Source organism: Stigmatopora nigra, unplaced genomic scaffold (assembly GCF_051989575.1).
Source record: "Stigmatopora nigra isolate UIUO_SnigA unplaced genomic scaffold, RoL_Snig_1.1 HiC_scaffold_48, whole genome shotgun sequence".
NCBI classification, from domain to species: Eukaryota; Metazoa; Chordata; class Actinopteri; order Syngnathiformes; family Syngnathidae; genus Stigmatopora; species Stigmatopora nigra.
Genome location: NW_027551627.1, coordinates 157501 through 170000, shown reverse-complemented (window position 1 = coordinate 170000; position 12500 = coordinate 157501). Strand labels below are relative to the sequence as shown.

At 41.7% G+C, this 12500-nt stretch overlaps 1 protein-coding gene across 2 annotated transcripts in view; it reads left to right on the top strand.

Annotated features, from left to right (window-relative positions):
* The window catches only part of LOC144193035 (adhesion G protein-coupled receptor B1-like), a 20290-nt gene that overhangs the window by 6446 nt on the left and 1344 nt on the right, over positions 1 to 12500 (top strand). Inside the window, exons 5-6 of one of the 2 annotated variants that reach the window (XM_077711847.1) lie at positions 2124 to 2191; positions 11738 to 12500. The exon at positions 11738 to 12500 is cut by the window's right edge and continues 1344 nt beyond it. In XM_077711847.1, the coding sequence (XP_077567973.1) occupies positions 2124 to 2191; positions 11738 to 11932 (263 nt within the window). In that variant the 3' untranslated portion in view covers positions 11933 to 12500. Of the gene's footprint in view, positions 1 to 2123; positions 2780 to 11737 lie in introns of both variants that reach the window. The other variant, XM_077711846.1, reaches the window with a different exon arrangement.

Genomic DNA, 12500 nt, shown 5'->3' with positions numbered 1-12500 from the left:
TGATCGACAGTGATGCAGAGACCAGTGGAAGAAGGGGAGGAGTGGGGGCAGGGCTGAATCTGTTAAAGAACTGATTCAGTTCATTGGCCAACTCCCCGTCTCCGGACTCCGGGCCTCTCCCACTGTTGCCTCCAGGAGTACACCACCAGGAGTTGCTCCTTCTGGACCGTTTTAAGACTCTCCTTCTCCCCAGACTGAAAAGCCCTCTTCTTCTTGTTCAGGAGGGCCCTTAGATCCCTGGTGACCCACGACTTATTGTTGCAGTAACAACGGACCTTTTTGGAGGGTACAATGTTCTCAACACAGAAGTTAATGTCATCTGTGATGCAGTGGGTCAAGCTGTCGATGTCTTCCTGTCAATAATCATAATCTATGTCATTAACACACCTCAGTGACTATTGTACCTTTTTCATGACATCAATTCTGAAACTTAATAAAAGCTCGACTTGCGACTTAGGAAGGAGAGAGTTTCGGAGGAGCCGAGCGTGTGTCAACTTCTCACGTCTCCCGAACTTTCCCAACCGCGGTTGTGTTAAAACGCAACGCAGTCTCTTACCTCATTATTCCTTTGTGCATGGTTAGGACCTATGGGGATCTGTAAATTCAGACCCAACAAGCTGTTGATGTCTTCCCAATGTGAATTGCACAGCCCCTCCCAATCAGTTGTCCCGAAACAGTCCCTCAGTACCATTCTGGTCTCCTCGGTCCAGCTTTGTATGATCCTCGTGGTAGGTTTTAATTTTCATCACCATAGGGATGTAGATGGGGATCAGATGGACCAGGTTGTGTCTGAGCGGCCCAGTGGGGGCAGGGGGACTGAGCTGTATGCCTCCTTTGTGTTGGCATACAGCAGGTCCAGAGTTTTTCGTTCCCTTGTGTGGCACTTCACATACTGAGAGAAGGTGGGGAGAGTCGAAGTCAAGCGAGCATGGTTAAAATCACCAGAGATAAGAAGGAGAGACTGGGGGCGTGACTTTTGTAGCCGGGACACAGTAGTGTGGAGCAGCTCGCGAGCCACTGCCGTATCTGCCAAAGGAGATATGTACGCAGTTATTACGATGACGTGCGAGAACTCCCGGGGATGTAAAACGGCCTGATTCTAACAACTACTAGCTCGATATCTCGAGTGCAAAGTTGCTCCTTCACAGTAATATGCCCAGGACTAAACCATCTACTATTAATAAAAACAGCTAGTCCCTCACCTTTCTTCCTACCGCTCTCCTCAACATCTCTGTCCGCCCTCACCAGCTGTAAGCCATCCAAGGAGATGAGAGAGTCTGGTATTTGCTCATCCAGCCAGGTCTCCGTGAAGCACATAATGCAGATGTAAATTAGAGAATTCTATTGGAAAAAAACTTGGCTGCAGGGTGGCCCAGTGGGGTGAGTGGTTAGCGCGTCGGCCTCATGATTCTGGGGTCCTGGGTTTGAATCCAGGTCACGTCCATCTGTGTGGAGTTTGTATGTTCTCCCCGGCCCTGCGTGGGTTTACTCCGGTTTCCCGCCACATTCCAAAAACATTTATGGTAGGCTAATTGGACACTATAAATTGCCCCTAGGTTTAAGTGTGAGTGTGCATGGTTATCCGTCTCCTTGTGCCCTGCGAACGGCTGGCCACCGATTTAGGTTGTCACCCGCCTCTGGCCTGGAGTCACCTGGGATAGGCTCCAGCACCCCCTGCGACCCTAATGAGGATAAACGGCTTCCGAAAATGAGATGAGAGAAATGTGTCTTCATTTACAAAAATCCAAGCCACTTCTGGAACGAATTATGCTTGTAGGTAGACGTAGCACTATTGTGCTTTGATCCTGCTATATTATGTCAGCCATGAAACTATGCTCTTTTTAAAATTTTGATGTATGAATGTCCTACCAGTTTAAAATGAAAGTAGAATTTAATTACATCTCTGCAACAAATTATTTTCAATGTTACGTATCATTAATCTCAAATGTTGGGAAGTTGACTAAATCAAAAGCAGTGACAGTGCCGCGGAATGGATTGTAGCAAATGGTTCACTGTAATTTATTCAGTCACTTTATATTTGCAGTTAGGTCTACCAATATCTTATATTTTCTCAAAATATTAATTCATTTATTTTAAACAATATTTCCCTTCTGTTCATCTAGATACTGTGAAGCACTCCCCGATCCAGGGAGAACAAAAAGCTTCTCCTGGGACTTCATCCAGCCAAAGGGTATCTAACTTCAATACAATGCCAGACAGTATGGCCAAAGTACATCTCCACAACAAGGCAGATTACACCAGACACACAATGACTTTACATCGAGAAAAACACGCTACTAAGGGAATCAGTACTGAGTTTCCTGGTGCCAAATCAATCTATATCTGTAACAGTGAGGTCTTAAAACAGCTAGATGATGAGCCTCCAGAAAGTAATGGAGAAGGAGGCAGTTGTGAGAGTACATCTAAAGCCCCAGGCCTCATAGATTTACCGACCCACAACATGGGAATTGTAAGGCCCGCCAAAGACAAAGAAGAACAACCAACCGAGTATAGCATAAATGTTGAACAGATGCCTCAGACAAAGCTTTTCCACCTCACGAATTCTGTCAGTAGCGAACCATTGCTTGGATTCGGACTGAGCTTACCTGTAGATCAAGTCAATGTGTTACGCCCAGAGAGAGACTCGCCTGCGCATAAACTACAAAACCTGCCAAGAAACTCTGAGGAAGACAGCAGAACCTCTATTGGAGAAGAGTCTGGAACCACTGTTGTGACGAAGAGCGAAACTGTTGCTACTCTATCTATGAACTCCCTGGAGGTGAGTGCTACCCTTATCTCCATAGTTTTAATCGAATAATACACTGGAAACTTCATATAAAGAGACTTAATTTTGGTCATTTTGGTAATTTACTGTGGCACGTCTAATCATTATTCACCGCACACTAATATGCTATGGCACACTGGTTCCGAATTACTGCTTAATTTGACACTCGGGTTAAGAATTGGGTTTTATTCTATGCGGAAAGAATATGATTTGACCAATTAAAATGTAATGTAGTGACTTACACCGTTCTGGACACTCAACTCAGTAAAGTCAAATAGAAATAAGACAAAACAGTCGAATGTTTATGGTCTTGTAAATTGTTTTAATAAATTTTAATAAATATATTTCAATTCAAATATAGTAGTAAACTGAACAAATGTAAAACTGGTTTCGCGGGAGAAGATTGTTGGATTCTACAATATTATATATAATATGTTAAGGTTAAAGAAGGGGCATATCAGCGTTTGAGTGGTTCGCGTGCCGGCCTCAAGATTGTGGGGTCCTGGATTTGTCCACCTGTGTTGAGTTTGCATTTTCTACTTGGGCCTACATGTCTTTTCTCCGAGGATTCGGTTTCCGCCCACATTCCAAAATCATGCATGGTAGGGGTGTTGGACACTTTAAATTGTCCCTAGGCGTGAGTGTAGGTGTAAATGGTTCTCCGTCTCTTTGTGCCCTGTGTTCGGCTGGCCACCGCGGTATTCAGGCCATTTCGCTGCAATAAGCTCAGCACCCCCTGTGACCATTGAAAAGATTAGCGGTTCAGAAAATGAATAAATCAATGTCGAGGAATGAAAATAAAGGTACATCAGGGAATAAGAAATTCCCACAAACACGCAATTCCTGTAGAAATAGCTTAGGAATTCCAGCAAACTTGAATTATTATGCAGAAGTATATTGAATAATGTAAAATTTAATTGAATAATGTACAATGATGTACTCTATGGTATAGTATAATTTATAATAGTATCCAAGTTGGCGCCGTTCAAGCGGGAGCATGTGGCAGTAGCTCTGCACCAAGGGTGTCAGACTTATGTTTTTCATGTTTTACAGCGCTTCTATCTTTTTTTAAATGACATTTTAATATTTCTTAATAAATTCCTTTTTACTTTACTTTGTAGTTTATACTTTTTACTTTAATGTTTTTACAACTTTCCTTGTTCTGTTAACCTGGCATCTTTCGGCTACTTCTTTTTTTTTTGGCACCAGCCAGCCATGCCTATGCTGTCACACACATGGGACTAGTTGTTACAATACGCAGCAGAAGGAGCTACACCTCGGTACCGCTGGAGGTCTGGAGCTGGACAAAAGTCCCGGGAGAAGAGGCAACGTTTCTAAACAACCATTCCATCGTGGGATGGGATGGAAGAGCTGTCGGCACCTACCATCAACGGAGTCGAGGAATTCTGCCCTGCTGCTGTTTTCTTCAGCTTCAGTCTACTGAGTAACTGTGCGGATAAGCTTGAAAGAGCGACACTGCTTATTCTCCACCTCGGTCACAGTCTGCAATTTCCCCATCTCGTGGAAGACTTCCCGTGTATCTTTATTTTTTAACAAAAAGATAATGAATTACATAAATTAACTTGAAGATGAATAAAAAAAATAATCAATAAGTAATAAAAAAAATATAATAATGAAAATACAGAAGATATACATACAGTGGCTGGCTAAGTAGAGAAAACTAATTATTTTTATTTTGTTTCAAATGTCTGTATTAACAGCTTTTTACATTTTAACTTTCTGAACTTTACTTCTTGCTGCGAGAGACCTGGCAGCGCTTCTTCTCACATAGCTGAGTCACATTTGGCTTCAGGGAGGAAGCAGTGGAGACCCTCAATAGAGCTTGAAGATGCTCATCAGTAAGTCTGGATCTATACATAGACTTATTGAAGTTCAAAGTGGAGAAGAGTTTCTCACACAAGTATGTGCTCCCAAAAAGGCACATGGTCCCCTTGAACATTCGGGAAAGTTCAGGGAAACTGGGGGTCAACTCTCAGAAATTGCCCAAGCTTGTCTGCTTCTCCACTCACCTCCCTGAACTTGGCTTTGAGTGCAGAGTTGCACTGCAGGTCAATGAGCTCCATTTGAAGCTCAGGAAGGGCATCTTGCACATCAAAGGAGAAGGGGTCCGCCAAAATTTGAAATGTGGCTTTGTGTGTCTTGAAGTCTGCAAATCTGTGATCAAATTCCTCCTGCAGCTTTGAAACGGCCTCCACATATTTCTCACCACTGAATGGTTTGCCTGCATCCACAAGAGCCTTGCATTCTGAGAAATGGAAAAGGTTCTGCCTGAGAGAGCTGGGCTTTCCACAACAAAAGTTTAGTGCAGAATGCTCTCATGTTGTCATAGGCAGCACTGACAAGTTGCCCCTGGCCTTGTAGCGTCTTGTTCAGTACATTAAGCTCATGTGTGATATCAACAAGAAAAGCTAAGTTAATGAGCCATTTGGGATCACTTATCACAGGAACAGCAGCCCCGTCTATCTCCATGAAGTCTTTTACTTTTGCTATCAACTCAAAAAATCTCTTCAACACATTTCCCCTGCTGAGCCAACGTACCTCAGTGAAGTAGAGCACATCCCCATATTCAGACTCCACTTCCCCCAAAAAGCACGAAGCCTTCTATGCTTTAAGCCCCTGGATCTGATTTGATTGATGCATTTCAAAACGACAAAAATCACATTGTCAAACTTCAGGCATCTGCTGCAAAGGGCCTGCTGATGGATAATGCAGTGCAGAGCTATGGCCGCCTCCACACCCTCCTCTTCCAGTTTTTTTAACAAGTGCTACCAGTCCATTCTTCCTCCCAATCATTGATGGGGCTCCATCAGTTGTTATTCCAACAAAGCTCTTCCATGGCAAACCGGCATTCTGTATGGCATCACACAGCTTGTGAAATAATTCCTTAGCGGTGGTCTGGCCATGCATTGGAATTATTGTGAGCAACTCCTCCAACACTTCAAAATTGTCATCAACACCATGGACATATATTGCGAGCTGGCCAGTGTCTGTGATGTCTGTGGTCTCATCAAGAGCCACTGATTATACACTGAAACTTTGCACTTTCTCACAAAGTTGATCATAAATGTCACTTAACAGGTCAGAGATGTGCTCTACCACGGTGTGGGCAGAAAAGCCTTTGATGTTGTTGAACTGACTTTTCTTTTCTGGACAGACAATATGTGCAGCCTGTAATATGCACTTTTTGATAAATTAACCTTCTGTGAATGGCTTTCCTGCCTTGGCAATCGGCTCACAAACGGCATAGCTAGCTTCGACTGCTGCTTTACTTTCTTTTGTAGCCTTCTTGAAAAAACCCTGTTGCCTCAGAAGACTTGTTTTAAGACTGTCAACCAGGTTGGCTCTCTCATCTCCCTGGTATTTGTCGTACTCCTCAGCATGTCTCGTAGCCGAATGACATTTCAAATTGTATTCCTTGTGGACCGCAACTTTTTCAGTGCAAATGAGACATGTCGGGGTGCCCCTGTGCTCAATAAAGAAATATTGCACTCCCCACTTTTCTTGAAACTGTCTGTGCTCATCACTGACCTTTTTCTTTACGGCAGGCTTTGAAACAGACATCTCTGGGGCTGTAATATGTGTTCACACTAGAAATGAGTCTCGGATTGAATTTTTAACTTTCAGTCGCGCGGTTCTGTGGCGCATGCGCACTTTCGATTTGACTGTTTGACTATCAGTTGCAGGGGTCTGTGGCGCATGCGCACTTTCACTCTCCGATCGTATTGGATTACGGCAGCTCTCCGAGCCGAGCAGAGTGATCGGCTTCACAGCTTCTCTGCCCAGTTGATTGGAGGAATGAATGAGTGAGTGAGCGAGGCACTGGACAGCCCGGCCAATGTCCCGCCCTCCAGAGCCGTATACTTCGTGATTGGTTCATCCAGCTCCTAACACTGTGTTGTTCATATCAATCTTGCCGGCCGCACAGACATTAAACTTGCATATTAAGAATAAACTAAAAACATTAATAAGAACTAACAGAAAAATCAATACCAATTGAGCACTAATCAACAACGAAATAAACCTTATAGGGATAGCACATAAGCATACGGATAGGAAGTAGACATGACCAAATCTAAGCAATAATCCCACAACCAGACAAACCAGAACGCAAGATATAGATACACACGCAAGAGCTAATTACGAATCACACACACCTAGCCACATAACGAAGGGGAGCACACAATCGTCCGGGCAGCAGTCTATATTATTCAATTGTGATCAAGGGTATGATCTCAGATCCTGATCTTACTGTGTGCATTTTTCATGTTATTATATTCTATTCCATTTTTTATAATTGTATCATTACAGGTGTTCGAAAATCCCATTTAGGTTGACCAAATCACTAACACCCACTAACTTGGTCAATCCCTTGTCCCATGATGAAATTGAATTAGATATCATTTAATGGGCAATGTGTAGAAAAATATGAAATGAAAGGCTTTAGGATAAAAATAATAAGATTTTTATAGTTTACACTGCAGTCCTAAAATGTGAAAACACGGTGAGCAACAGACAGTAAAATTGTCATCTGTCTGTTGCTGTATTTTAACTGTAGGCCAAAAACTTTCCATAATAGCATGTGAGTGAGCATCTGCCAAAGCAGCTGGGAATCCTGAAGGTCAGGTTTTTTTCTTACTATCCAGTGAAAGCAGACTTAAAGGTCATTGGGTTACAATCTGTTAAATGCAAACGTTTGCTGATGGGGCCATGGTGACCACTGACAACACTGAGATCACTTGCTGTCTGTCCATTTTTATAAAATGTCTCATCTCCCTTTCTGAACCCGGTTTATCTTCATTAGAGTCGTGGGGGTGCTGGAACCAATCCCAGCTGTCTCCAGGCCAGAGGCACTGGACGCCCTGAATCGGTGGCCAGTCGATCGCATGCCACAAGGAGACGGACAACCATGCACACTTACACCCATACCTAGGGGCAATTTTGAATGTCCTATCAGCCCACCATGCATGTTATTGGAATGTGGTAGGAAACTGGAGTTTTATAAAATTTATTCAGAAAATGCGTTTGTCTTGTCACATGATACATATTTTTACATCTCTTTAATTTGATGTGGATCACCCCAAGGCGAAAATCACACTATGCGGAGCTTGACTTTGAGGTAATTTTATTATTTTTAATTTAATTTTCTCCGATATGTTTTGCATTTTGTATTCATCCTGACACTTGAATAAAAGGATACAGATGAATGGTTGCGTTTTGCAAATATATACAATGTTCGTGTGTAGAATGCACACCTGGAAACGCCACCACGGCATGTTTGAGGACCTGAACAGGAAGATTTACTATGCAGACATGAATGTAGCATCTCAACCTGTAGATGCAGAAACTACAAAAAAAGCGTATCCTCTGCCATCAATGACAAGACCAACATAAGCGTAAAGAGTTCATTCTGTTATGCACCCCGGCAAGTCAAAAGTGTAGAGAAGAGTTCTCTGTTTTAGTGACATCCAAAATTAGGGTTAGTTTATCATCTGATTGCTGGTTTTGGTTCAAGAAAATGTTTAAGACCCCAAGATGGCGCCGTCACGCGGAAGCCAGTGGCAGTAGCTCTGTCCACCCTGATTTGTTTTTAGTGTTTTACAGCCCTAAATGTTTCATTTAATTACATTTTAATGTTTCTTAATACATCCATTTTGACTTTACTTTGTACTTTAAACTTTTTACTTTAATGTTTTTACAACTTTCTTTATTCTGTTAGCCTGGCTTCTTTCTGCTACTTCTGTTTTTGGAACAATTCACACATGGGACTAGCTGTTACAATACGCAGCAGCAACACATCAGTGCCGCCGGAGATTCGGAGCTGGACAAAAGTGCTGGAGCTGTCGGCGTTTACTAGCAACAGAGACGAGGGGCTCTACTGTGCTACTGTTGTCTTCAGCTCCAGATTACTGAGCAACTGTGCGGATAAGCTTGGAAGAGTGACTCTGCATATTCTCTACCTCGGTCACAGTCTGCAGAAGTTCCCTATCTTGGGGAAGACTTCCTGTGAGTGGTTCCAGTTTTTGTCCAACTTTAAAACGTCTTTTTGAGTCTGTATCCGTTTTAGCTTCCGCGACTAAGATGGCGTTGTTCAAGCGGCAGCCGGCGGCGGTAGCTCCGTCCACTCTTGCTCGTTTTGTGTTTTTGCTGCTTTTGTCTTATTTGATTTGACGATTCTTAATGATTCCATATACCTTGATTTGCTTTGTACTTTGTGCTTTGCTGTTCTGTCTAATTACCCTGTTGCCATAATGAAATTTCCCAAATACAGGATGAATAAAGTTATCCAATCCAATATACAGTAATTCCTTGAGATAGGATTTTAACACAATCCGGGACCGAGCTTGTATGTCAAAACACTCCTATCTCAAATCCAATTTTCCAATTTAAAATAACTAATCTAAATTGTTCCAACCGTCTGAAGAATACACATAAAAAATAAGATGTTGCAATGCAAATAGATGTTTTAAATCGTTCTACATCACGACCTATCCTCACAAAATAACAATTACCGTATTTACTCGTATATAAGCCGCTTTTGTCAGACAAAAAATGATGAATGAATCGAGGGTGAGGCTTATATGCGCATAAAAAACATGATCTGCAAAAAAACTACAAATTCAAGAGGGCGCGCTTGCATCGGCAAGTGACGTCACGAATTCGGCCGATACGTTCATTTATTTCAGTATAGAGAAAAGATAAACAGATAAAATGCTAAACTAAATTTATTTCGATGTCTATGGAAAAAAAAGTATGTGTCTTGCATAAAACATGAAAAAAGCTCAGATTCCCGTCACTGCTCGCTTGGGGCACATCCATCTTACCTAAATCCAGGGAAGCCATCTTATCTAGGGCACTGACGTGTAAACCTACTTAAATGTGCTTTAACTGGCCAGACGCGAGTAGACTTGATTTTCAAATGTAACAAAATTCCACTTTGATCGTTATAAATTTCCTATATTTTCCATTGTCTTCTTTAAAGGACAGGTTATATCCTTCTTTTTGTTCAGGCACCTAGACGGACAGCTTGGTGTCTATAGTTGTAGTTTGAATTGGAGTCTTTGGTAGACAGCATCGCGAAGGTTTACAGCGGAGTTTGATTCACTGTTCATCAAAGTTGACTGGAATGTGTTGTCAAAGAAGAATGTTCTACATTGTCAAATACTTTGATTTAATTTGAAGCTGAAGAATCTTCTCTGTGCCTTCGTCTCACTCTCTGAATGTAATATCTGGGTAGATGAGGCTACGCTAAGCTAACTCGCTAATAATAATTTTTTTCATTGTATTTCTTGTTAAAAAGTAACAATAGTAATATTAACCATCAAAACAATTGAGATATTTTGACACTAGAAGCAATATGGCTGCCACAATATCTTAAACTAGGAAAATTGTAATTTCTGTAATTGGATTGGATAACTTTATTCATCCCGTGTTCGGGAAATTACATTGTGGCAGTAGCAAGAGGGTGAATGGACAGAACTGCAAAGCAAAAGCACAAAGTATATAGCAAATCAAAGTAAATGGAATCATCAAATCATTAAAACATAAAAGCAGCAAAAGCACAAAACGAACAAGAGTGGACAGAGCTACCGTGGCCGCCGGCTGCCGCTTAAACAGCGCCATTTTGGTTGCGGTAACTGAATCGGACTCAAACAGACGTTGTAAAGTTGGACAAAAACTGGAACCCCACAGAACACCAAAGCAAAAACACAAAGTACAAAGCAAATCAAAGTAAATGGAATCATCAAATCATTAAAACATAAAAGCAGCAAAACACAAAACGAATAAGAGTGGACAGAGCTACCGTGGCCGCCGGCTGCCGCTTAAACAGCGCCATTTTGGTTGCGGTAACTGAATCGGACTCAAAAAGACCTTGTAAAGTTGGACAAAAAACTGGAACCACACACAGGAAGTCTTCCACGAGATGGGGAACTTCTGCAGACTGTGACCGAGGTGGAGAATATGCAGAGTCGCTTTTGCAAGCTTATTCGCACAGTTACTCAGTAGTCTGAAGCTGGAAAAAATAGCAGCAGGGCAGAAAACCTCGACTCCGTTGCTGGTAGGGGCTGACAGCTCTTCCGTCCCATCCCACGATGGAATGGTTAGTCAGAAGCGTTGCCTCTTCTCCCAGCACTTTTGTCCAGCTCCAGACCTCCGGCGGTACCGAGGTGTTGCTCCTTCTGCTGCGTATTGTAACAGATAGTTCCATGTGTGTGACAGCGTAAGCATGGCTGGCTGGTCCACAAAACAAAAAAGAAGTGGCCGAAAGATGCCAGGCTAACAGAACAAGGAAAGTTGTAAAAACATTAAAGTAAAAAGTATAAAGTACAAAGTAAAGTAAAAAGGAATGTATTAGGAAATATTAAAATGTCGTTTAAAAGAAGAAAGAAGGGCTGTAAAGCATAAAAAACATAAGAGTCTGACACCCTTGGTGCAGAGCCACTGCCACAGGCTCCCGCTTGAACGGCGCCATCTTGGATAGAAAGCACCAGGTTCTCATCAAGATAGACTTCGTTCTTCATTCAAATTGAATAATTTGATATTTTGCATTTACAAAGACGGGCATAGTAACCTATTATATTGCCCCTAATAATGTGCTTTTGATTCATACAGTATCTCAGAAATACCACTTTTTTTTATCAAGATTTTCACTTCAAAGTAACTCATTTGTACTTTCTATTAAAACCATGAAAATGTAGGTGAAAATTGGGAATCGGGGGCTGGCTTTTACGTGAAAAATTGTAAAATTAAAAAAAATTCAAGACAATTTTCATGGTGCTCCTTGTACGCGCGGCGGGCTTATATGCGAGTAAATTCGGTAAATATTTGTATCAGATTTTTTAGCCCTACATCTCACAAAAGTTGCACATAATCTTTGAGCTAAAAAAACATTGTAAATAATTACTGAGATGCATTTTTTTCTCCTATCTTTAGGATAAGAAGCCGACCCCAAGTAAGAGGGCATGGGAAGGCAAACCAAAGACAAACTCCCCACCTGCCTGGGTAAAAAAGGAAATGAACTCATCAGTGAGATCAGCTTTGGAAATGCACACAGTCGAGTGGGAGAAGACAAGTGGAACTATTCCTTTGGTAGCCCAGGATGTCATGGACCTGCAGACAGAGGTGTGATATATAAATCATTTCCTCTGCCTAAATTTCTCTTCCCTCTTTGGAAAATAAGCAACCTAGTTGTTCTGTAAATGTGAGGAAAATGGAGAGTTAAAAAAGACCAAGCAGTAAACTAACATAAAAGAAAATGCATCATTATATCTTTGTATGTTGTGTCATGTTGAACTTATAAATGAACCGTCTCTTTATGGACATGAGCAGCAACCTAACTTGCAATGGAAAACAGTTAACAAATCTAGAGATTATATGTCTCCATTGTGTATCATACACAAATGTTACAAATTGTTGTCTAGTTTTGTGTGTAGTGGGTGTGATGTAAGTAGTAGTCTTCTTTCTTTCCAGTCAATGTTACTCTATTACTGTTGCACACTCTTTCTCTGAATCAACGCTACTGTTTTACATGGCTCAAGAAGCATTTTCCTCGACATCAGTGATAGTGAAATGAAAAGAAGTACAACAATAGTTAGAAGCCTTCTCCGGGACTACACACCCATGTCGTTTTCCAAATGGAGAATGTCTGTCCTCATGAATTGATAACCATAGATTGTACTACTTTTATATCTGAAGT